At 49.4% G+C, this 24,981-nt stretch overlaps 9 protein-coding genes across 9 annotated transcripts; 4 read left to right on the forward strand and 5 right to left on the reverse strand.

The window, feature by feature from the left end:
* Positions 1-1,265: 1,265 nt before the first annotated feature.
* M430DRAFT_41937 (hypothetical protein) lies at positions 1,266-1,906 on the forward strand (the record flags this gene model as incomplete). Its single annotated transcript, XM_024867516.1, has 1 exon — positions 1,266-1,906. One exon carries the CDS (start codon positions 1,266-1,268, stop codon positions 1,794-1,796), a length of 531 nt encoding a protein of 176 aa, XP_024721919.1. The 3' UTR covers positions 1,797-1,906.
* A 182-nt stretch (positions 1,907-2,088) lies between these two features.
* Positions 2,089-4,429, reverse strand: M430DRAFT_58444 (hypothetical protein; the record flags this gene model as incomplete). Its single annotated transcript, XM_024868724.1, has 5 exons — positions 2,089-2,468; positions 2,538-2,591; positions 3,344-3,560; positions 3,882-4,105; positions 4,330-4,429. The coding sequence occupies 5 exons, from the start codon at positions 4,427-4,429 to the stop codon at positions 2,275-2,277; spliced, it is 789 nt and encodes a 262-aa protein (XP_024721920.1). The 3' UTR covers positions 2,089-2,274.
* A 3,154-nt stretch (positions 4,430-7,583) lies between these two features.
* Positions 7,584-10,237, forward strand: M430DRAFT_139338 (hypothetical protein). Its single transcript, XM_024862606.1, has 10 exons — positions 7,584-7,709; positions 7,762-7,848; positions 7,924-8,137; positions 8,187-8,258; positions 8,341-8,381; positions 8,436-8,600; positions 8,650-8,905; positions 8,964-8,976; positions 9,109-9,302; positions 9,355-10,237. Exons 1-10 carry the CDS (start codon positions 7,635-7,637, stop codon positions 9,870-9,872), a joined length of 1,635 nt encoding a protein of 544 aa, XP_024721921.1. The 5' UTR covers positions 7,584-7,634; the 3' UTR covers positions 9,873-10,237.
* Positions 10,238-12,857: 2,620 nt separating this feature from the next.
* M430DRAFT_41941 (hypothetical protein) lies at positions 12,858-13,349 on the forward strand. The gene is made up of 3 exons (XM_024867517.1): positions 12,858-13,103; positions 13,164-13,234; positions 13,291-13,349. Exons 1-3 carry the CDS (start codon positions 12,872-12,874, stop codon positions 13,327-13,329), a joined length of 342 nt encoding a protein of 113 aa, XP_024721922.1. The 5' UTR covers positions 12,858-12,871; the 3' UTR covers positions 13,330-13,349.
* Positions 13,350-15,137: 1,788 nt separating this feature from the next.
* M430DRAFT_100455 (hypothetical protein) lies at positions 15,138-16,102 on the reverse strand (the record flags this gene model as incomplete). Its single annotated transcript, XM_024860635.1, has 2 exons — positions 15,138-15,982; positions 16,048-16,102. The coding sequence occupies 2 exons, from the start codon at positions 16,100-16,102 to the stop codon at positions 15,138-15,140; spliced, it is 900 nt and encodes a 299-aa protein (XP_024721923.1).
* A 585-nt stretch (positions 16,103-16,687) lies between these two features.
* M430DRAFT_275595 (hypothetical protein) lies at positions 16,688-17,909 on the reverse strand (the record flags this gene model as incomplete). The annotated part of the gene is made up of 3 exons (XM_024865651.1): positions 17,429-17,909; positions 17,137-17,377; positions 16,688-16,965 (listed from the first exon to the last, which is right to left on the reverse strand). Exons 1-3 carry the CDS (start codon positions 17,729-17,731, stop codon positions 16,688-16,690), a joined length of 822 nt encoding a protein of 273 aa, XP_024721924.1. The 5' UTR covers positions 17,732-17,909.
* A 1,413-nt stretch (positions 17,910-19,322) lies between these two features.
* Positions 19,323-20,659, forward strand: M430DRAFT_100581 (hypothetical protein; the record flags this gene model as incomplete). The annotated part of the gene is made up of 5 exons (XM_024860646.1): positions 19,323-19,434; positions 19,521-19,708; positions 19,800-19,957; positions 20,008-20,266; positions 20,315-20,659. The coding sequence occupies 5 exons, from the start codon at positions 19,323-19,325 to the stop codon at positions 20,657-20,659; spliced, it is 1,062 nt and encodes a 353-aa protein (XP_024721925.1).
* A 1,867-nt stretch (positions 20,660-22,526) lies between these two features.
* M430DRAFT_236723 (hypothetical protein) lies at positions 22,527-23,474 on the reverse strand. Its single transcript, XM_024864943.1, has 2 exons — positions 22,732-23,474; positions 22,527-22,587 (listed from the first exon to the last, which is right to left on the reverse strand). Exon 1 carries the CDS (start codon positions 23,322-23,324, stop codon positions 22,869-22,871), a length of 456 nt encoding a protein of 151 aa, XP_024721926.1. The 5' UTR covers positions 23,325-23,474; the 3' UTR covers positions 22,527-22,587; positions 22,732-22,868.
* Positions 23,461-24,739, reverse strand: M430DRAFT_236726 (hypothetical protein). The gene is made up of 2 exons (XM_024864944.1): positions 24,502-24,739; positions 23,461-24,443 (listed from the first exon to the last, which is right to left on the reverse strand). The coding sequence occupies exons 1-2, from the start codon at positions 24,655-24,657 to the stop codon at positions 23,598-23,600; spliced, it is 1,002 nt and encodes a 333-aa protein (XP_024721927.1). The 5' UTR covers positions 24,658-24,739; the 3' UTR covers positions 23,461-23,597.
* Positions 24,740-24,981: the final 242 nt, after the last annotated feature.

The raw sequence follows: 24,981 nt of genomic DNA on the forward strand, positions 1-24,981 counted from the left end.
TATGCTCATCTGCCAGAGACACGGCTCATTGTCACCATTGTTCGGGCACACTCCCTACGAACCACCCAGTTACTTACTATTACCTGGCTCCGCGCCCCATGCAAGAAGCCATGATTTCATGTCCCCTCCTCGTTTCCAAACTTTCTCACACCTCTCAATTCCGCGGCGGGGGTAGGGTTCGTCACCGTACAGGAGCCCGGTTGCATCGAGAGGACAGCCGATACCTGCTGGCAATATCCTTGCACTGTGCATCTCGACCTGTTCAAAGCACACTCTCCAGCCTCACGGCTCGAGGAATCCCAAACGACGCACGCACTATGGCGATGACAGCTGCATGTCTCGGGATCCTACAGCACATATACTGCTTACTCTCCGAACGAATTGCACTGACGGCCACTGTATTCAGAGGTGTTCTCTGGCCCGAGACCACCGTTGGAGAAGAGAAGAAAGGGGCACAAGAGCGAGCGAGGCATTACCAATCTATCTAGACCGGGGCTGCGGATTCCCAGGCCGTGTCACGATCGGATCGATCCTCGGGAGGGCTAGCTGGATCGCTTCGCGCGCGATCAGAATAATACGTTCCCAGGAAAAGGCGAAGGTCTTAACTAGCATTTCCTCCCCCGCCCCCCCTTGAAGCTTGAATTCAGAGGCTTGGGCAAAGCGAGATGAGGCCACCCCCGCGGCTGAAACCTGGACAATCGTACGTTCTTCAGCCACTTCCGATCCCTTCCCCTCGAGGGTACGGTAGCACCCAGGGTCTCGATCCCAAGGGCAAAGCGCTGGACCGCGGTGTGGCAGCCGGGCCAGTCAGAGCGAGAAGAACATGATATTGTGGTCTGCTCTGTATCCATCCAGTCGGCGAATCTTCGACGGCGTATTCAAGACAGCACAGGACCAATACAAGGTTGAAAGCATGCGCAACCAATCAAGTCTCCGCCCTCGTAGCTCGCAGCTCAGGAATCGTACGAGAGCCCTCTTCTGTCGACAGGCAAGCAAGCCGGCCTTGTCTAGACATATGCTCGTGGTTGATCCAGACGCGCGAAAAGACGTTATGAGATGCTCTTGCATCGAGCTTGAGCCTTGAGCTTGACCGTTGAGCAGCGATAGCTATAGCACAGTACTAACTGTACCATGATCCATTAGCCAGCAGCCAGCATCCCCATCATCCCACGCAACTTACATGCGGCGCTCGACGGCGTGGGATTCTGTAATAGTATGTAGTATGTACAGAGTTGTACCTCACGGAGGGTTGCCACGCGATCATCATGGATGAGCCTGGCACGAGAGAGTCACGGCTTTTGCCGTCCCTCCTGGATCTCTCTGAGCCTCTCCCAAAACAAAACTTCGAACCTCCAGAATTCCAGCTTCAACATCTCTTCTCCTCTGACACCCCATCTCATCACATCACATCACACCGCATCGCCCCAGAAACACGCCGTCCGGGGCTGCTGTTGGTTTTCTTCATTTCAGGGTGTGCGCACAAACAAGCATCTTATGCAGCGCCTCCCACTCCCCCATCCTCCAGCCTCTGCCTCGCCTTGATCAGCAACTTAGCAAGTCTCATCCGCGCGGAGGGGTTCGCAACGCTCGACGAGGTGTCGACCATGCACCGCTATGCGTTACGATCATTCGGTGCCATGCTGGCCGCAGATCTACAGAGGTACAGTGGTGAAAGCAGCAGGCAGAGAGCATCCGAGACCCTGCTCTCCCCCCTTCCCCCTTATACTCCACTGCCCACAGGCTCTTCCCTGCGTACGGCCCCGCGGAAATTCCCGTCCGTTGACATCTTACAGTAGCCCTGCGACGTCAGATACGCGATCAGATCGATTCGACGTCCCCTTGACAGCCTGCACGCGGTGTGTTGACCATGTCTCGCGCGTTGGGATCAGGTAAAAACCGTGATACGTAACGGCGACTTGGTAATAGCGCTTTGGCGTGACTCTCGAAGCAGAGGAGAGGAGGATCCAATGTACTGTACTGTACTGTACCTGACTTAGCACGTCGTGCGTGTCCACGAAAGCAAGAACTAGAGCCTGCCTCATTCCTCAACGCGCCGAACACCTCACACCCAGCAACAGGAGATCCAGAATAAAGGGGTGGGATGGAGCCGCGGTGGGGCTCGGGGATTAGTGCAGGCCCCGTCTCCAGTCTCCATCTCCATCGACGGTTCGGAAGCGGTCCAAAATGAGGAGCTTCCGAGGATCCCGATTATTGGGACTCCCTAAACTCCTTAGCACTTAGAGGCTGGCTAGTCTTTAGACACTTCCCGAGCACTCAAGGAGTAGTCCAGGTCCTGTCGAAGTGGTTCGAACTATCGTATCGACTATCGACGCTTAGAGGGCGGGTTCTAACGGCGGCGCGGCCAGCACTACCCAACACCCCCGTCAACCCAGCGGGCCAGCCAGCACCGCCTGGATTATTATTCTTCGCGCTGGCTAACCCGCTTGAGCGCTCGTGTGCGGAAGATCCTGAGACCTAACGGTTGAGCGAACGAGAACTGCCGATGGCCGATCTCACATCCTGGACGTCGACCATACCTGCTTGGGTGCGTGAGGGGATCCGAGCCCCTACAATCCAGTACTGCGATACGACTGTACAGGACAATACAGTAAGCACTACAATACTACTGTACAATTCAGTACAGTGCATGTGGACTATGTACTGCCTACAGTACACGCTGCACAGCCAGTCCTGCGTGGCTATGCGATCGAGGCCATCCCATCAATGATGCTGCCCCATTGCTGGGCTCTGGCCCCTCCCTAACCACCGGAACCCCCTCTCCAGCGAGTAGCAGACGCGCAGGAGGAGGCGCTCATGGACAAGGACAAGGACGGCAGAGTGCCAGAGTGGTGACTGTCTCCGGCCCAGCCAGCTCATGCTAATAGGCGACCGTTTCTTATTCTACCGAATCGACATCTAGATCGACAGCATCTAGATCAAGATCAAGATCGAGATGTCTCTCGGCAAGCATCCTTCGTCCCATGATTCTACGATCCCACGATTCATTGCCTTACATGGTATGGTATTCGGTGCCAGCTCATTATTCATTGCCATACTTCTTCATAGTACACCGTAAGTACGGTGCACACAGTTCCAACGGCCACCCCCCTATTGACCACGGTGGGTTCCCATGACCCATCACCATCCTCTCCAAGCATCCCGACAGCCCCAGGGCCCCAGTCAAAAAACGCCCAAAACGCCCAGAACGCCAACCAGCAAAACCTTCAAGCCAAAAAAAGAGAGTCGCCTGAGGTACCTACCGTACCATCGTCTATCGAGCATCGACAATCGACCGATCTCACGCATATCTAGCCCCTGAACCCTGCCCTGCCCTGCTGCTAACCTCGATTCCCCTTCTCACGTCGACGAAAACGGCTGCTTGGGTCGGCGTGCCGTCGTATTCGTACTTCGTATTGGCGGTATGGGCGCTTGGGATATGCGATGGGAGGGACTCGGGAGGAGGCGGACTTGTTGTAGAATGGGACGGGAGGTGATGCCATGCCATGCGATGCGCTGTTCACGATGGCGGGACGCTCGGGACGGGGGCGTTGTTCTTGGTGCTGTTGTGATTGAAGTTATTTCTGTCTTTGCTGGTTTTGTTGTCTCTTGTCTCGGCCCAAACACTTCATCAGTATACGCATACTGTATCAACATCTTCCCCTGCCCACCCCGATCCCTACCTCCACCTCAGATATCCTACACGCAGCGCCTCACCCACCTTCCCCCATCTCCAACTGAGCCGTTCAGCCGACCACCCCACAGGACACCTCACCGGGTCATCTAGACGCACCTAACCGGCCCTCCCTGGTCCCCGACTCTCAACGGCTTGATTCCGGGGTACATGGCGAACCTCTACTCCGTACGCAGCGCTCAGTACACACGGAGAGCTCTGCTAGTCGTTCCGGTGCCAGCACAGCACATGCAAAATGACAGATCAATCTTTGCTCTAATTTCCATTTTGCGTTCTGATATGATAGGGAGGTATTTTGGACTTCTCTATTTTGCTCATCAGCATCTGCTGTGTATTTGCATACAGTATAAGGACCCTGGACGCGAGTTCGTCGTGCGCGCAGTTTGTATAGTCGCTTGCCTGCTTGCTTAATAACTATACATACAGCAAGAAACAATTCATTCAAGCGCGAAGTCGCGATATCGATGTATAGCTAGTGCTAGACATCACTCTTTGAACTCAGATCGTGTTCGGGCAGGCTGATGGGGATACCTAAACGGGAGGTGAAATGGGGAGGTAGTACTTATTCAGAGGTATGGATAGATGGACTGAGAGAGGGGCGGGTAGGTGGATTCTCATCTCATCTCATATCCACATACCGGCTGCGGGATCAGGATCCTCTTTTCCATATAATCCGAGATTTTCCTCTTCCCGCTGGTGAGATGGTATCCGAAGCCCGCTGAGACTGCGTCTATGCATTTCTTTCCTTTCACTAACTAGAGATCTATAAGGCAGAACTGTGTAGTTCTAGGACTCTTATCTTTTTCAGATTAAGCAAGATAAGAGCCAAAGCCAGGGTTTTATATACTGATGATTGTATACTTCTCGGAAAGTATTTCAAAAGCCCAGCGGGTTTTGCCAAGGGTGTGAATAGATGAATCTCTAATTACCATGCGAGTAAGTTCTGCGCTGGTTTAAAATTCAGATCCGCCTGATTAGGTATGCCATGTAGCATATCTACTCCGAGTCCTTTCCGTTTTCCAGAACCTATTACGAGGTAGACGGCTGATCTATTTCGATTGGAGTACCGTCAGAAGAAGCACAGATCCTTCATACACACTGTAGAACATTTTGGGAAAACAATACATACTTCTGTATCAACTAGTATTCAACTCTCCTTACTGATACATACTCACATCTCGATAGTTTCGACGAAAGATTATCTTTATTCTCTCCCCTCATTTCCAAAACGACTCTCTGTTCTAGATCTAGGTCGGGTTGGTGATTCTTTGTATGAGAGGATCCTGAATTTACTGAGTATGTAGTAGTACAACATCCTCAGAGTTTCACTGATAGGTTTGAAGCTGTATACTGTATATACCTGTTATTACACCCTATCTAGGTATGATAGTAGGTCTATGCTATCGCGCTGCAAATGCACTGATGGTCTACCTAGACATCTTCTGCCTGCAATATGGCATTTCAATTCTCACCCAACAAACTTCTTTTCTTCTTTTATTCCATTATTACCCTCCCTACCTACATAGCTGCCAGCTTCTATCTATCTAGGTAAGGTAGGTAAACACCGCATTAAAATCTCTTACCGCAACATCACATCCCTTTATAATAGGGGCCCTGATGAAGTATCAGCATATCTATCTATACCTCAGTATTTTAAAATATCGATCTCGGACCTACCCGGGATTGATATACTGCGGCTGCATGCATTGAGATAGGTAGGGCTATCTATGTTGATCATCGAGGAGATTCAGGTTCTAAAATCCGAATATTTTCAATGGATTGATGGTGTCCCGGTGATTGGGTTGTGGAATTTGTTCTATGATGAGGTAGATATGCCTATGGATCATGATCTATGGTTTCTATGGAGAGGGGAAGTTCTTGATATAATGGATTCCTTTTTGGGTTGGTTCTGGCTTTCGATCGTTATTATTCTATTATTCCAATTTACTTCTCTTCAAATCTTCTCTGTGGTAGAAGTTACTCCTCTCCACTTGATTAATTCATGACCGACTGATCATTTCTCAAATAAGGTACCTACCTACCTACCTAGGTATCATCAATCATTTCACTACCTACTCATCCATCCTCTCCGAACTTCCTCTTTGAACCCTTCCTCGTCGAAACTATCAAAAACAATCAACCAACCAACGGTCTTATGGTCTAGTGGTATGATTCTCGCTTAGGGTTCACCTTAAGTTCTTTCTTGCGAGAGGCCCCGCGTTCGAATCGCGGTAAGACCCAGTTCAAATTATATTTTTGGAGCTTTTTTTTTTTGAGGGTTTTCCTTTTTTTTTAAAAAAAAAGAAGGAAAAACAGAAGAAAGAAAAAAGCTTTCGTCAACTTGACAGAGGTTTTATTCTCGTTGTTTTACCGCGCTGATAGATCAACAAAATGCACATATATTTTGATGGGAGGGAGTCCTTTGTGCTTTTCGAAAGTCGTCTGTTAATCCATTGTCCAAGATCCACGCCTCCGTGAGTCGCATAGATGAAGACAAATGGACCGACCGATATTGGCTTTCCCGAGCTGGAAAACAGGTTGTTTAGCATTCAAAGCGTTCATACGCCCTTCGCCTTTGGCTTCGACGAGACGGCGCATGAATACCTTGTCCAGATCTCTAGATCTTCGGACAGTCTCCTTGACATCGCGATGGGAGTGTGCCACGAGATTGTTGCCCGGCACAGCCATGTCAGCTGTGCCTTTCCACACGTTATCAAGCCATGTTTCACAGATTTTGTCTCCTAAGGAAAGTCGAAAGCCGCTGCCATATAGATTTTGTTGTTGCCAAATCGAGGTTTAGAACAATCGCGCTGGCTGTGTCGCTACTTCGGTATTTTTGAGCGAAATCTTCGAATGCCTCGATTCCTGTGCTTGACCATGGAGAATTCGGAGGGACTAGGCCTTTCCTCAGTGCCTGCCTCACCTCCTCACGAAGAATGGGGAAGAGTAGTCGGATTCAGATGCCTATCAATTCGTAATGCCAGCTGAAGCGATATGCTTAGAGCAGTGTCTACCCATTCGCAAGCACCTCCATCTTTGCAATCATCTCTGAAAGCAGTGATTCTCCTCGATGTGTCACGAAGATTGTACTCCGTATGGCAAAAATGGCAGCGGAAGCCGTGAGTCCTGTGCTTTGTAGGTGATTCGTTCCGAGAAATCAAAGGCGACGTCTCAGGTCATATCGTAGCGACAGCATTTTTCGAATCGCGTCTGATCTTCCAGTCCTCCAATGGGTCCAAGACTGCCTAAGCACTTCAATCCTCTGGTGGCGGGTTTCATTGGCAAATGTCGAGTTTGCTCTGTTAAGCAGTGAGCATGAGAATCTATTCAAGTATAGTGTTGACGATACCTGCGGCCTTTCTGTACCGGGCGAGAGTGGCACGGCGATGTTCTAGGAAGAATATTACCATTTCCCTTGTCTCGTCGTACTCGTCGACTGCTTCTATCGCCGAGTCATTCTGGGCACTTGTCGACGACTCAATGGCATCGAGCGGATTGTAACCATCTTCCTTGGTCCAGTCTTCCCGTTGTTGAATGGCGGATCCACTGCTTATCGCTGAGAGTCTGCCTCAATGGCACCCTGAATAACCCCGCCATCAGGAAAGCTGCTCGCATCTTCGTCGAATCAGTACTGACAACGTCTGCGCTGATTCAACTTGGCAACCACTATGATGCATTTGTCCCTGTCGCTTGTGTTCATTGTCGATGAAAAGGAAGTGGAGGGACCTTTTGCCTCTCAGGAACTGAGAAGAAGTTAATTCCAAGTGAGGCTCTGAGGATCAATTGACGCGACACCTGCCCCTCGTTTGGTGCCTTAGGCGACGACCCTTAGTGGGATTGGCGCACAATTACATCAACTTCTTGCAAAAGAACTTCTTCAATATCAACGTCTTCTACATCAGCTTCTTCCACTCCTAAGCTCGTCAAACAGACGTCGTCCACAATGTCGGACGACTCAGCGAGCCAGACTCATACGCCGTCACAAAGATACCTCTCTACTAGGGGTGGTGACTACAATGTACGCCATCGTAACATGCGGTACCCCTCGACAGCCTGCTAATCTCTCCAAGCTCTCGTTTGAAACCGTTGTGCTCAAGGGACTGGCCGCAGATGGCGGTCTTTTTTTGCCTGAAGAAGTTCCGGTAGTAGAGGATTGGGTACGTATCCGCCGCGTTAAACATATCGCTTTAGCACAACTGTTTGTCTGATCAATGACTGATGCGCATACTTAGAGAAGTTGGAAAGACCTATCCTACTCCGAACTGGCGCTCCAGATCTTCAGCCTGTATATATCACCCGATGAAATCCCGAGGGACGATTTGAAAGCCATCATTGATCGAAGTTACTCGACCTTCCGTGCGAAGGAAATTGTACCGTTGCGGCATCTCAAGGACAATCTATATCTGCTTGAACTATTCCATGGCCCGAGTTATTCCTTCAAGGATTGTGCGTTACATAGAGACATGGCTGCTTCGTTCAGCTGACAAAATGTTAGGCGCCCTGCAATTCTTGGGCAACCTCTTTGAGTATTTTCTTGTTCGGAGGAACCAGGGGAAAAAAGGAACAGGTGAGTTCACAGAAGTATCTTGAATTGTGCCAGTAGCTCTGGCAAACTCGAAACGAGGCCACAAGAACTAACCAGCTACTAGACAGACATCATCTAACAGTCGTCGGCGCGACGAGCGGTGATGTAAATCCATCTCTCACAAGCCCAGTTCTAGCAAAGATACTAACATATCTTTAGACTGGGTCTGCAGCGATTTATGGCCTTAGGGGCAAGAAGGATGTATCAGTGTTCATCCTGCATCCAAAAGGTCGTGTCAGCCCTATTCAGGAGGCCCAGATGACCACTGTCTTGGACAGAAATGTCCATAATATGGCCGTAGAGGGGACATTTGACGATTGTCAAGTAGGCATTGAGCATGATAACTCAAGGCATAAGCTAACAGTGTAACCAGGATATCGTCAAGGCGTTGTTTGGCGATCCTGATACGAACCAAACTTTGAAGCTCGGTGCTGTCAACTCCATTAACTGGTCCAGGATACTCGCTCAGATCGTTTATTACTTCTACTCATACTTTTCGCTTGCTAAAGCATCTTCATCGTTCAAGATAGGAGATAAAGTCAGACTCGTGACTCCCACTGGAAATTTTGGAAATATCCTTGCAGGCTATTTTGCAAAGAGGATGGGCCTGCCCGTGGATAAATTAGTCGGTGCGTTTGTTCGGGTCTCTTTATGCTACATCGGCTAACGTTCGGTCCTTGTTTCTAGTGGCGACAAATGAGTAAGTAACCTGATAACTTATTTCCTCGGTAGTTTGGGAGTTTACCCTGCGGCCTTGAAACGAGCGTCTGAAATATGCCTTGGTCTTCATTTTACCCCTATTGATGGCAACTACTGACTCCTCATGTTGAAGGAACGATATCCTGGACCGGTTTTGGAAGACTGGTCGATATGAGAAGCATCCAGTTCATGGCGAAGACGCACAAGGTGGTCTGAAAACCGATGGTGTAAAGGCTCACGGAGACGGCTGCAAGGAGACTCTGAGCCCAGCTATGGATATTCTGGTCTCTAGCAACTTCGAGAGACTTATGTGGTTTCTAGCAAAAGGTACGTATTTCATGTCACCTTTGGTGTCCTCTTCTCCGCTGACTGGTTACAGAGTTTGCGTCAACACTTGGCTTGAACGATCAATTTAACAAGGAGAAAGCTGGGCAAGAAGTCTTGGCCTGGTATCAGTCACTGAAAGCGACAGGCGGCTTCGGGCCTGTGCACCAGGAAATCTTGGAAAATGGTCGTCATAGCTTCGAGAGTGAGCGTGTGAGCGATCAGGAGACTCTAGAGACCATCAAATCCTATTACGAACAGACCGGATACGTGCTAGATCCCCATTCGGCAGTCGGCGTGGCCACTGCGGAGAGATCTATCGGTCGTACTGGCTTACAGACGCCTCACATCTCGCTCTCAACTGCCCACCCTGCCAAATTCTCAGGGGCCGTCAAATTGGCTTTGAAGGATAACACCGGCTTCAATTTCGAAGAGCAGGTGCTTCCTCCGGAGTTCGTTGCTCTTGACAAGCTGGAGAGGCGCGTGACAACGGTGGAGAATTCTTGGGAAAAAGTGAGAGAGATTGTCAAGAAGCAGGTTGACGAGGATTTGAAAACTGAAGGTAGTGCTTGATAAAGGTGTTGGCATACGGTTTATACGAAGCTTTAGAAAAGAGCACGTCTGAAAAATAAAAGAATTGTCTTAGAGCTGCGCAAAAGAGTTTCAAAATTTGTGACTGAGCAATTTGAGCAGAGGGTAAAGCGAGGCTGAATCGAGGGTGGGTAGCGCCTGAGCAAAGCAGCGACGGTCAGATATCGTCGGAGATCTATCTAGTTTGTAATCCTCAAAACGGGATGCTTTAAAAAAGGGTATTGTGAGTTCTTATTTGGCGTTTTGCTCTCTATCTGTTTATGTGAATCGTTTCATCTCGCAAGTAGTCCGTCCTCCTTTTCTTTTTTAAAATAATACCTCCTAAACCCAAACCCCCCCCCACCCCTCCCCCCCTTCTTCCCCTCTTTTCCGGCCTTTTCCGGCAGAACGAAGTTCTCTGCCAGTACCTAATATCAGTCGTACATACAGTATAATACCATGTATATTGTTTTTGCTTCATAGCACCTAAATAACAGCGCGCATATCACGTTAAGAGTGCCATATAACAGTTCAAATCACAGTTCAGATAGTAGGTAGTGGTAAGCAAATAGCAATGGTACCTGGATTACAATACAGTTTACTAGCGAAATGAAGTACTACTACTATTGACCGCCTACATTTTCGGCTCACCGCTAACGGATTCGGGTCGGGGGGGGGGGGGGGGGGGGATATCACGACACTAGTAAAGAATTTGTGACCTCCCTTCATCATAGAGTCATAGGTATGACAGCAGTGTAAGTGACAGAGCTCTAGGATCTCGGAATGAGCCTTCGTGCATCAGCGTCACCACGTATTATTGAGCGCAGTAGGTAGTCTGATAAGTCACCTCGCCCTCTTGTGTTTGCGTTGAAAAATTTTCCAAGCGCATTGTTAGAAGCAAAACTACCTGACGAAAGCGATTTTTCTGGCCATAGCGGACCCTGAAGTATCCCTTCCAATTTGCCTGGTTTTGACATTTTTCGATGATTCATGGAAACGCGTGCAAATGCCATAGTCGACGAAGTGCTGTTCGAAGCTGGTATTGCAGGCGGAGGATCTTCTGCTGCTAGAAGTGAATGGCATTGCTCGTTGATCTTGTAGATTGGGGCTATCTGCGTCGGAAGGAATTGCTGGAACTCACCGCGTGTGTAAGATCGTCTTGTGCTGGTGCTGGATACTAAAAAGAGGTGGTTAGGAACGACAAACGCGGTTTGGCAATCTGACCTTACACCTCAAAGATCACTGAGCTCGCTCAAATCCGCCGTATCTCGCAAATCTCTGTATTTGCTTCGAAGTATCTCCTTGATATACTTGTCGAGGCAGAGAAGCAGGCCGTTGGTGACTGTTGTCTTGGCTTGTCCGTCAAGGCTCGACGCGTGAGCCATCATCACCTTCAAGAGGGAGTCGTAAATGCAACGTCCATGGTCGATTGGCAGGCTGGTTGACTGCATGCTGCCACACCTTGAAAATAAAGCAAGTTCCAGAAATCACGATGAGTTGTAGATGGTAAAAAAAGCTTCAGTAATTGATGGGGGATCTCGCGAGTGACTGGTTGCCGCTGTTCGACTCTCCGGGCACTGCCTTGGACAGAAAAGAAAGCGCATTGTAGTGGAAGAGAAGCAAGTAAGAGATGACTCCCAGCCACAGAAAAGGGCGAGGATCTGATAGCCTCACTAGGAACGCTCAAGCCCTCAAACATCTCGAAATCTTCACCACTACTTCGGGGAAGTCAGCTCTGGCGGACGATGATCATCTACTTTCTTACCCTAATCAGCGAATGAATTCTTCTGTTTACCTCTTCACTCATTGCCAGGAAATTGAAGTTTGTGTCATAGCATCTTGGATTGGGCTCGGTTCAAGATCAATTTCTTTGTGTGCAGGTGGTAGGTGGCTAACGATTCAGCCCGAGTTGTAGCTCTCACGTCCTCCTTTCCTGCCCTTCCCTTTCTCTTCTTTTGTTTTTGGCTTAGTATGTTCGATAGGTGCAATCGATGAAGCGTGGATCCATATATGCATAGCGTACGTTTCGTCACAGGAGGCTCTCTGAGGCTCCATTACCTTAATTTAAAGCTGGCAGAAAACGCATTTGTAAGACGGTGAGCAGGTCGGTAACAGTAAGCGGTGAAGGGAATGTCGATCCCGGGCTCCATTCGTCCGTCCATATTGCTCAGGTACCTTACCTTACTGATTAAAGAAAACGGGTTTGCCAATCAGAAAGAAAGTGTGACTTAGACAATTATCAAGAGTCAAATGATATAACCAGTAATAAAAAGGGGCAGTGACAACAGAGAAATTGAGTCGAGTTAAGTCAAGTGAAAAGGAGTAAAAAGCGTGTAACGCGTGTAGCGATAAACAGGGACGCGTTTGCGCGTTTCGTTGAGAACACAAACGCGTCGGAGCGCCGGCAGTAGCCGAAGCAGTGGCGCTGGAAGCTAGCCGGATCAGGAGCATGAGGCTCAGGTCCTGGGGTAAAAGGGGGTAAAATACTTAAAATTGATTGGACAGGACCTTTTCAGCCTCTCGAACCTTTTTTTTAAAGTTTTACTAAAAGGCGCGCTAGCAGGGGTTCGGCGAGATTACCCGAGCCCGTCGACGCCGCCCATTCGACCAGTTTCGTGAAAAGGCGCCGCCGTATGATAGTGAAAATAGTAGTTCCCACAAGGCTATTGTCAATACTCAATAATGTCTGACATCGAGACAACAGGAGAGGCCCGGCCTCCAGTGTATGCTCCGCAAGTGCCAGGTACGCAGTGTCTGTAGCGACTCGTGCGAATTGTGATGTTCTCTGACTTCAAACATGAGGACGAAATGCGAGTCAGTGATGGCCTCACGAACTCCCCTCTGAAGTCTATAAAGAGCAGAGGAATTCCCTCCATCACTTCTCTCATCATCACAACAACAGTCTTCTACAGAACAACAATCTCCTTTCAACACTCCTTTCAGCCTTTCTCCTCTCGTCGCTCTTTCGATCTTTCGAATCCAACCCACACAACACCATCAAAATGATTGCCCAAACCATCATCGCTGCTTTCACCTTCGCCCTCGCGGCCGTTGCTCACCCCACCAGCGAGCCTACCGTCGGCCCCAACGGCAACGCCTTCTGCGGTAACGGCCAAGTTATCTCCTGCTGCAACAAGACCGACAACAACAGCAACAACGGCAAGTCCGGTCTTCTGGGTCTTGGCCTTGACGGTGTCTTGGGTGGAAGCTGCCAGCCTCTCAACATCCCAGTTTGTGAGTGATATGACATTTTCTCAGTGCAATAGCTTCAGATTACTAACTGATTTTCCTTAGTGGCTGTCGATGTTCCTCTCACCCAGGCCTGTGCCGGTAACCAAGCCGCTTGCTGCACTGGTGACGAGAACGTAAGCATCTCTCAGCGCCCTACCCCTCTGAATTTAGCACTAACATTCCATCTCAGGGCCTTGTCAACCTCCAATGCACCAACGTCAACGTTTAAGCGGACTGTTTGAACGTTTGAGTCGGAGTTTAGAAAGGCGAATCGGGTTTTAGATGGTCGGGAATGGACTTCACTTCGATCTGGCGGCACACTTCAGTGGGCCTGCTCATGTATTTATAAATACTTTTTTTTTTCACCACTGTCTTGGCTAGCTCCTGGGGTCTATCCCAGGGCTCTGCTCTCGACTATGATATGTGGCATTTCATGACGGCGTGCAAGCGAAAGCGTTATGCTATGGCAGTAATGCGGATATTTACCTTCGAGGGAATCCCGCAATCCCTCTTGTCTCTTTGCTTCAGAATAGACTATCAATAGAGCTATTCATACATTCTAAATACCTTCTTTCTTGATCGTGACACCACATTCTTGCAGTTACAGCAATTGTTTCTTCCTAGAACTAATACCTCCAGTGACCTGTCGACGCAAGTCTCCTGGCATTCGAAGGGTGAAATCTTCTCTTTATCATGCTTCAGGCTCTATGATTCACTAGGTCCCTGCTCAAATAAATGGTCTGATGTGCGGTAGCGGAGGTCTGGCATATCAGCAAGTGTCCGTAAGATATCCTATCAGAAACATCATTCTAGTATGTGACAGGCCCAACGGGTGCGGTCTATCTATGGACCCATTGCCCTTCTGTCTCGAGGTGCATTCTACAGTATTTCAGTAGAGCTTTAAAGCATGATGATATTTTATAAATTTCACGGTGTTAGCCTCCGAATGCGTATATATATTCTTCTTACCCCCCCCCCCCCCCCCCCCCCCGCCCCCAAAAAACAAGAACCCCGCCCTCTCACCCCGCGCGAAAAGTACTACATAGTCCAGAAGAATGCACTTCCTGCCTGTGGGAGCGAGAGGAAATAAGTAGGTATGAACCAAAGTTCGATAAAAAGTGTCAGCAATATCTAGACGTATTAATTGCGTTGGAAGTATTTGCTGTGTTTTTTTCAGGGACGAAGTGGTTCGAAATGAGAGGGAGTCTAAAATGAGTGTAAAAGACTGACAATCAACGAACTAGTTCCATCTATGAGGAAATTACTGTAGTTTATATCTACAATTTCTGTTTGAACGCCACCGACCAGCTACGCGTCAACAAGCTCGTAACGCCCGCTATCTAGGCCAACTTGACGGGCTGACTGATCGTCCGCGGATCATACTCCAGGTAACTCCAAATCAGGCCTCGTACAAATTATTAAAACCTTCATATCCGCATTCTTGTCTTTTCGAACTAGTTGAAGAAAGCGAGATGTTTTTGTTAGAGTTTTGAGGTGGGTGATGAAGATCGGAGAAGCAGCATTGCATGAACGGCAGCTTGATTGGCCGCAGTGTTCAGATCACTTTCAGACCTCGTCTTCCGGAGTGTGGTTGTTTCGGGGATTGCGATGCTTGGCTCGGGTTGGCCTCGAGGCGTTTGGATATCCATGTTAGAGATCTGATTTCGCGACCGAAGCCGCGGCGGGATTTCTCCTGGTAAGCTCAATCTTCCGGTTTCGAGACGTGCAATATTAGGGACAAGAGGAAGGCAGCACCAAGGAAGGGATGTGAGGGTTAAGATGTCATTGTAAAGGGGTTCTATGTTCGGAGAAGGGGCAATCTATGTTGCTGAAATGTAGTATTACAAGATTTGCACATCTCGACCTTGAGGCTCATCCATCACTCACCTCATCCAGAGACATGCGCTTGTTCAGAACGCTCGTTTCTCTTTCGAGGCCGTGAGGTTATATCTGGCACCGATACGCCACTGAATGTCGCTCTGCTGTCAGGCTTGAACCACATGCCACTTTTCTCCCTACCCTCACACGAAGATTCCATCAAACCTCATCCTCAAGGCTCACCTCCCCCGCACTGACATCCGGGTAAACATCAAACCTCCTCTGCCATGTAATAGGAATCCCCTTCCTTGTCTCCTCAATCTTCTCGTTATTCAAATCTGCATAGACGATCTCTTCCTTCTCCCCTGCCTCCACCAATACCTGTGCCATGGGATCGCACACCAGACTATGACCCCAGGCATGATAGCTCGCACTCATATCCCTCGCTGGACTACACAATGCCACATACAGCTGGTTATCCATCGCTCGCGCCTGGCCCTGCAGTCTCCAATGCAGCGGCCCGGTCGTAGTATTAAACGCCCCGGGATAAATGAGCGCGAAGCATCCTTTCCGTGCCGCTATCATTGCTAATTCCGGAAACCGAATATCATAGCAGATGGCGATAGCAATCTTCCCATACGGAGGCAGGTCTAGAATCGTAATTTTGTTGCCCGGGGACAGGACGTCGGACTCCTTAAACTTGATCTTTCCCGGTATATCAATGTCAAACAAATGCACCTTCCGATGTGTGGCTAGTAATTCTCCCGTGGGCGAGAAGGTGAGTGAGGTGTTATAATATTTCTTCGTTTTGGTGTTTAATTCTGGTATGCTGCCGCCGACTAAGTACGCCTTGGCCTCAACTGCCATGGCAGAGAGAGCATGGAAGGATGGTGATTGTTCTTTTGTAGGAGGGGAAGGCAGGAGGGTTTCGGCATATTCAGGGAAATAGTCACAGCCATACGGCGAGTTAAAACATTCCGGCAGCACGATAATCTGGGCACCACCGTTGGCGGCTTCGAGGACTTTCTCTCGGGCATGGATGAGGTTTTGAGCCTTGTCAGCACCTGTTTGGACCTATTGTCAGCTACGAATTGAGGAAGGTGGGGGGGAGGACGGGGCAGAGACAAACCGCTGGCTAATTGCACCAGGGCGATCTTGACAGGCTTCTTGAGGAGAGCGGACATCGTCGCTACTGTTCTTCGACAAGCAAATGTCTGATGTATTGGTTTTGGAAAGGATTGAAATGTTCTGAAGAGTCTCAGTGTCTTGTACATTTTACACGGTCATCGCGGTTGTCGAGGAGAGCGGATGCGCGATAAGCGGGGGAAGTTCGGAGGACGGCGAAAAGTAATGCCGAGCTTGGGCTAGAAATCCAAGGGTTTAGCTGTCTGGAGATCGATGTTGACAACATCGTAAATAAATTCCGCACATAGAAAGGGAGAAAAGGGAAACTCTGGGGCGCCCCACATTCAAAATCAATCAGACTGCAAGATTGGCGTCAAAGGACTGTATTTGGCTAGAGCTGCCAATATCTATCTGATATTATCTTTCTCATTATTGTAACGCCATTCTGTAAAAGCACTTTTTGCTTCCCTCCACCAGATCTCATATCTCTCGTCCTCCAATTCGTTCCAAGACCTGCATCCCATCATGATATCGTGGCAAATCCAGTAATTGCTTCCATTATTTCCACTTACGTCCCTCCTGGAAACGTGTGGCATCAGTGTTCCAAGGCGCACGCGGACCAAGGTGGAAAAGTATCAAGCCCCCTATCGCAGCGCGGCTCTAGCGAAGGTTGGCAGGATGAAAGAGGCCTTGTGGATATCGGCGTTGTAGTATCTGCAGAGCTTCTCCTCCTCCTCAGGTGTGAAAGAGCGCAGGGGCTTGGTGAGGTCTCGGTTGGCGTCCTTGCAGCAAACCATGAAGCCGATTTGTCCGGAGGGGTAAGTTGGGATGGTCGTGTAGGCGTACTCGACGTTGGGGAAGACCTCCTTGCAGTCCTTCTTGAGCTTGGTGATCAATGGAAGGTGGAGCCATTGGTTCTCGGCTGTGGGAGAGAGTTAGCCAGGGGCTGAAGGACAGACTGGGGACAGAACAAAGAGAAGCGGACAAGACGATAGGGAATTCAGGAAATGTAGAGGGGAGGGAGGGGACATTAACTGAAACGGGAAGGAACTCCTTCCAAGGATCGAATCCCAAATGACAGAGGAGAACGTACAACCTTGTGTGGTAATGACACCCCCCTCCTTGAGAGCTCCGTAGAGCAACTCGAAATATGGCTTCTGGAACAGGCTCTCTGCTGGTCCCTCTGGGTCAGAAGAGTCGGTAATGATGACATCGAATGTGTCCTTGAAATCCTCCAGATACTTGAAACCATCTCCAACGTGAACTTTCACCTTGGGGTGCTGGAAGCCAATGGCCATTCCGGGGAGGTATTTCTTGGAGAGACGGATGACAGCCTGCACACAAGGTCAGCTCACGGTGCAAAGCATGAGGCAATTCAGACCGACCTCGTCAATGTCGCACAGGGTGGCCTCCTCAACACAGTCGTGCTTGATGACCTCACGCAAAACACCTCCATCACCACCACCAATGACCAGGACCTTCTTGGGGTTTGGGTGAGAGTTCATTGCCAGGTGGGTGATCATCTCCTGGTATGCGAACTCGTCGCGCTCAGTGCATTGAATGACATTGTCAAGAACCAGGACGGTTCCGTAGTCGGTGGATTCGAAGATCAGGACATCCTGGTATTTGCTCTTCTCGTGGTGGATGACGTTCTTGACCTTCAGCGTCATAGCCTGACCGGGCCACATGTCCGAGATCTCGCGGAACCAGCCATCTATAACAGAGGGGTCTCATTAGTTTTGAAGTTTTCGTCTGTTTAGGGGGAATGCGACACAGCTATATCTTGAGGGTAAGGACAGAGGGGCAGAGGGGCAGAGCGGTAGGTTGATCAGTGATCCATTGTGTGGTATCCACAGGGATAGGGACATGGACATGAACACGAACACGATCTGCGCCTCATCAAGAACTCCATCTTGACATATATCCATGGCCGGAGGCATGATGATTCGAGTTGGGAGGAGGATAAGGTGTCTTACCCTTGATAGTGGGGTGAGTGATTTCGGACATGGTTGATTGTCGTCGGAGGGATGTAACTTGGACGAAGTGACGTGGATATGTGTGAGAACGTGTGAAGATAGCACTCCGGAGAGAGCGAAGGGATGCTTTGGAGAGTATCTTGTGTGTGGGTAGAGCAGACAGATGATGGTGAGGGTGAAAGATGCGTGACGATTTGAATTTTTTCGACAATGATTTTTCCGCGCTGCCCCGCCCCTCTCCCCTCACATCCCGCCGTGTGCTCGTGGGGCCGCATGGAAGTGTGGCCTGAGGCCGTAAGGCTTAGATTGTAGTATCATCGCCTCAGGCTCACATTGTAATACTGTCGCCTCAGGTTGTCAGGCCTCAATATCTCTTGAAATCTGAAAGTTGAAAGTTGACCAACTTGACGGTCCCACGGGTCTCCACATTCACCCCTCGCAGTCTCGCCTTCACAACCGGTCTACCCGTCTATCACTCTTACTACTACAAAGTAAGTAAAGTCTACCACTACTCCTGACTCCTGTCTCCTGACTACTGTCCTGCCGAGACAAGTAGCTAAGGCCCAGGGGTGGTCAACTACCTAGGTACTACTTGGGAAGTCCTCCCGTACAGAGTAAGAGTTTGGGCCCCTGGGGGTGCGCCATGATCCATCCGACGTTCTAAATCCTCCATCCTCGAACCCCCCCCACGGGCTGACGGGCTGACGGTCGAAGCCTCTCGGTTCTCGCCCTTCTGTGTCCGCTCATCATTGCCCTTTCAGCTGGTGGGAGAACGATGTCGACACTTGACGCAAGTTGACGGCTCCCTCTGGCACGGCACGAACGAGACGAGAACGAGAACGAGCGGAGCCCGTGAATATTACTCCGGTCAGTGCAGGTTAGAAAGCAGTGCTGATCCTTTCTGTCTACACTGCAAGTCAGTGCGCTGCAGCCTCTCAGAATCGTGTCTTTGACCAGGATTTGCGGCTCCTCCGTTCTTCTGTTCCTCTTCCCCTACGGAGTACATACCGGTCTCCACCCAGGCACTGCGAACGAAGCTACTACGAACTCCTGTAGAGTCGCATTCATTACCTGAGCTCCTTGCCCGCACCCCGAATCCGCACCGACGGCGAGGCCCCCAGGGCGAGGGACAAAAGAGACAGAGCAAGGGTAAAATACTTTCACCTACGCACTTGCATCCTTACATTCATTCAATTCACTCTCCCTCGCTGTCGTCTCGGCGTCTCAGCGCCCATGCCAACCCTCTTTATCTCCCGCACCCCAATACCATAATCCCACCATATCATACCCGCGACCCTCGAAGATGTGTTTCGGCGCCAGGGAAGATGTTGAGGCAAAGAGGAGCCGGGAGATCGATGCTATGATCCACCGGGACGAGAAGGTGATGCAGCGCCAGGTGAAGCTGCTGCTGTTAGGTACGCCATTATCCCCCCCCCGCCCTCGATCAGCATCAGATCAACAAAAGGCATTGGGCACGCGGCTAACGTTCACAATCATCTAGGTGCTGGAGAGAGCGGCAAATCAACCATCTTGAAGCAGATGCGATTGATCTACACCCGGGACGGATTCTCGAAGAACGAAAAGGAGGAATGGCGTCTCATCATCTTCCAGAATATCATCGATGGTCTTCGGAGGATCGTCGATGCAATGGATGAGTTCAATATTCCTTTCGAGTTTGAAAATACAACCGTGCGTATCCTCAGTTCTCATTTACGTCTGAGGGGAAGACGCGATCCAGATCCCCTCCTGTTCATGCTAACATGTCCTGTTCCCTCTCCAGGTCCACCTCCCAATGATCATGGAAGACAGAGACCTCCAGCCATTCGAACCCATACCACCCCAATACGCCCGCGCTTTTAAAGATATGTGGCGCGATGGGGGAGTACAGAAGGCAGTCGCGCGGGGGAACGAGTTCGCGCTGAACGATAACCTGTCCTAGTAAGTCATTGTCCTGTGGTGTTGCTACCCATGCTGATACAGTCCTCCAGCTTCTTCGTAGACCTCGACCGATTGTTCAGCCGAGATTTCCTCCCTACAGATCAAGATGTCTTACGAGCCCGTCTGCGAACGACCGGAATCACCGAGTCCCATTTTGATCTTGGCTCGCTACAATACCGGATGTTCGATGTGGGTGGGCAAAGATCAGAGCGCAAGAAGTGGATTCACTGCTTCGAGAATGTGAACGCGCTATTATTCTTGGTGGCAATCAGCGGGTATGATCAATGTTTGGCAGAAGACAAAGATGGAGTATGACCCCCTTTCAAATCCAGGGAAGTGAGGTGCTGACCATCCTAGAACCAAATGCAGGAAGCCCTCATGCTCTGGGAATCCATCGCCAACTCACACTGGTTTAAGAACTCCGCCCTCATCCTCTTCCTGAACAAGATCGATCTCTTCAAGCAAAAGGTTGGCCATGCCCCGATCACCAAATTTGGCTTCACGGATTTCATGGGCGACACCACAAGCTGGCAACAAACGAGTACCTACTTCATGAACAAATTCGTTGCTCTGAATCGCAATCCTTCAAGGGAAGTCTACGGTCATTTCACGAACGCTACAGATACCTCACTCCTTAAAGTCACCATGGTCTCCATTCAAGACATGCTCATTCAGCGAAATCTTCAGCGGCTGATACTCTAATCTACCCTCTGCTATCTCGGTAATATCCGAAAGCGGTGGGTAATGATACCAACGACTCTTTCGTCCATACCGACACATTACACGTCTACATACGCGCATCGTACCAGAATACCAAGGTTTTCTTATCTGTACATTACTGGAGCATGGTCGTTTTCTCACAAGTCTAGAGCTGGTAGCTGCTATACGCAGCCAGTAGGGAGGTTCTTGTCGGATCCCGTTCATCCATCTTGGCGCATTACAGGCGCATCGGTAGGAAATATCCCCCCTTCTCTATCCGGCCATAATACCCATACATAGTCGGCGGGTTATCGCGCCCGGCGGGAGAAGAGAAGCGGGAGGTCTTAGACAAAAAAGGGGTGTTGCTTAGGAATGGCTACATACTTGTACATACTGTGACTACTGTCTATAGAACGGCCACGAATCAAAAGCCCAAAAAAACTCAGAATCAAGATCAAAAGAATCAAAGCCCAGACCCCAAAACCACAACCTAGGACAGGGCACAGATGCAAAGACTATACATCACATTTTGTGGAGTAAGCAACCTCCCTATCACGAGTAAGAATCGATTGGCACCCCCCGGCCAGCCACGCGGGCGGGATGTCTAACGGCCCAGCCCGGCTAGACGGGGAACGGCGCGATAGGAGGCTTTTCGGTGGATTATCAACAAGGCCTCCTCCTTACCCTTACCAGAAGATGAATATCCGGCATTTCCGTACCTTTTTTTACCGTTTGTATAAGTAATCATGGCCATACCATAACCATTTATGAGCCTAGGTAGGTATGAAGTCCCTTCTACACTACTAAATGAGGGGAATAATGTATCTGCCGGTTACATATATATTATTATGCATATTCTAATTTATAACAACAGTAGTAAACGAACTCCACTTACGTACAAAAACTCGATGCACAGACACATGCCCGCCCCCTTCTTTTACGAGATATTGCTAGAGTAAGGTATGTAAGGTATGCATGTAACATGCAGTAGGCAAGAACGTTAGTTAGTTAGTTATTTGTTATGCATCTTTACGGATTCTGTCACAGAGTCACATCTATCTACTTTATATAGACAGGTAAGATAGGTAAGGGAAGGGTAATCTTAGGTAAAAGCGAACCCACGTGTCTAACGTTCTTCTCTCAAAAGAAAGAAAGTGTCCCGTTAATAATTACAGTACTTCATCACCTTTTATGATGTATCCTATCCCTCCTCCCTGGGCAGGGCAGGGTAGGTAAAAAAACGTCAACGCTCGGCTTTCTCTACCTTACCTAGCGTGTTGATTTGATAGATAAATTTCCAGCCCTTCGTTCCCTGGGAAAAAACGGCCAACAGGGAAGAAGAATCGAAAGAAAGCTGGCTGGCTAACCGGGGCCTGGTATGAGGGATGCTGCTAATCTTTCACTGATTCGTGAGGTGTGGATGATTGAATCGCGAGGGTGGGAAGATTCGCGAAGGGGGGGGGGGAGGGGTGATTGGTCGTTTTTTTCTTTTCTTTTTCTTTTTTTTGTGGCTGGTGGTGGTCCGTGGATAGGTAGGTTAGGTAAGGTTAAGATAGGTGAGGAAGAAGTCTTGCATATTGGATATATCAAGAATGAAAGAATCTCACTCACCAACTTCTTGTTCTTCCACAAAGAATGTAGCACCCTCCTATTTGACCCATCATCCACCAACCCAACCAACCTCTCTAACCAATCCTCTTCTTCTCTCAGAACCCCCACCCCACCCCTCCATTCCCGCAGTATGAACAAGCCAGCCATTTGATCCAAGCGGCCCGGCTGCCCTCCCGTATCATTAGTCCCGGCTCGGAGCGGTTCGCGATAGTGTGATTCTGCAAAAGCCTTATTACCTATCATTAGAGATTTAAGCCCTTGGACTGATGATATTAATAGGGGCCGTCCGGTATCGCGTATCGACGGTCACTGAATATTAGCTAGAAAGTGTGTCTCAGATCAGCTGTTGTGCTCGTTGAAGGGACGAGGGATCGAGATCTGCTACATACATACATACCTTATTGTATGTACATGCTTCATGATTTGCCCCATCGTCAATCTTCGAGAAATAATACCATCCCTACCTATATACGGATGTGATTATCTATCTCCTTCCTTCCCGCCATCATTCCTCCCCACAAACAGGCCCATGTGGGATCATCATACGACGTGCAACAAAGCCACCCAGGGCGCAGAATGCGATTTGCAACAAACACAGAGATCAGCAGGGATCCGCGATCTCTGGGTTGTATGTAGATCTTAGCTTTAACGGTGGAGGTGCGGCCGCGCGCGCTGCGAGGAAAGGGGGGGAGGATATGTATGTATGTATCATTGTATATATATGTATATATGTACCTAGCGAGTCAGTAATTGAAAGGCATTGCGTAGGTGGCAGCTGTACGATATGCAACAAAAAGCCTGAGCTGGAGGAATGATAGCTGATGTCATTGATGTATGAGGTCTTCTCGACAGCGTGAAGGTTGGGACTGTGATGAATGCGATATGGTAGAAGACGTGCGCAAAAGACTGGAGGGAGCAGAGAGAAATAAAAAGAGGAAGAAGTCACAAAAGGCAAGAAAAAAGACTGCTTTGAGATATCTTGATTCAGATTGAGGTGAGATCTTGTGCCCTGAATTCGAAGGCTATAGATTTGAGAATGCGCATGCCCTTGGAGCATCGCAGAACGCTGTCAGATTCGGTCTCCGAGTACGTTCTTTCGTCCCCTATCATCCTTTTCCTTGTTCAAAGCGAACACGCTGAGCTCGGATTTCCATCGTTGTCGGCAACGTTCGACAACTCCATCACAGCATGAGCACTTGAAGTCCGAGGAATCGCAGCCTCGTAGCTCCATCAGAAGAGGTGCCTGCTTCTTCGCGTAGGCAGCGTGGTCCTGTCCGGCCAGTCCTCCATCCAGGACAAGCTTGTTTGTGGCGTGCCCAGTGATATCCTCTCATTTCACGGGCCACTCTCCTGGATCTATGTCGACCATTCCCTGCTTCTCCTCCGACCTCTTCTTCATCTGCCTCATCTCGAACCTCTTTAAACTCTCCTTTCTCGCTTCCAGTTCTAATTGTCTTATCCTGTCCGGGTCCTGCTCTCTTTCTTTCTCCAATTCCCTTTCTCTTGCTAAATCTTTTATGTCCTTCCCAGGCCATGCTCCAAAGCCCGAAAACTTTACTTTTCTCCGCTCTTCCTTTTGCTCTTCCTTTTGCTCTCCCTTTTGCTCTCCCTTTTGCTCTCCCTTTTGCTCTTCCTTTTGCTCTACCTTTTGCTCCTCAGCAGTAGAAGCCGCCAGATCGCTAGCTTCTTTCTCCTCCACGAACTTCTTCAAACCCCCCATAACAGTCTCCCTCAGCATCTTCTCCTTCCTCCACTTCTGCCTCATCTGAATCCTCCACTGTATATTAACACCGTCCTTTGCCCACGATTCCTCAAACCCCGGCACCAGACCTTCATTCCCCGCATTCCTCCACTTCAGTCCCTCCGTGTCCCAGTCCCGCAGTCCCGCACTCATCGCCCCCCGCGGGATCTCCAGACTCATCGCCAGGTAATTATATTTCCGATCCACCGGCTTCCAGGGACCGAACAGCGTATCAGTCGCGATGTAGTGCTCGTGGTCAAACATCGATTGCGACAAGTAGAGCTCGAACACCTTCTCCTGCCGTTCTGCAGTGCTTTCCCCATCCTCGGGAACCAATCGGTAGCGGATAGGACTCGCGTTGATGAGTGTTTCGGCCGCGGCATCGTTGTTGAACATTGCCAGGAAGGAGTTGGGCACCGGATTCCGTATGTTGTACTACTCCCAGCACGTCAGATCCTGTAGAGTAAACAGTCTCGATGGAATAAAAACTTGCCTTGTACGATCTGAACATGGTAACTTCACCAAATCGTTCGAGGACTCGGAGGACTTCGCGGCGCTCGTTGAAGGTTCGTGCTGTAGGATACATCCTGACGTGGACGCTGCGACGTGCGAGCGCCGCCTTGGTAGAAGTTGCAAATACAGCCGCCATCTTTCTAAACGATAGAGGTCGAAATTAAGAGAACAGAATTGTTAACGAGGGGTCATGGTTCTGGTTTTGACAGGTTATCAATTTGGAGCCTATCTTGAAGTATTTTGATTTGAAGTTGAGCTTCTACGGTCGCCGAGATCGCCAACCGCGCAACCAATATGTCTCTCCACACCACCCAAGCAAGTTCAACCAGAATACATATCCAAATGTCATGTTTTTGCAATTTGATGTCAAAACAATCTTTTGGTTAGATCTACCCACCTAATTTTAAATGTCGAGTAGTGAATGGCAGCCGGCCTCCAAATCCCTTCTTCCAAGGAACTC

This window comes from Amorphotheca resinae (genome assembly GCF_003019875.1).
Source record: "Amorphotheca resinae ATCC 22711 unplaced genomic scaffold M430scaffold_5, whole genome shotgun sequence".
Taxonomy (NCBI): domain Eukaryota; kingdom Fungi; phylum Ascomycota; class Leotiomycetes; order Helotiales; family Amorphothecaceae; genus Amorphotheca; species Amorphotheca resinae.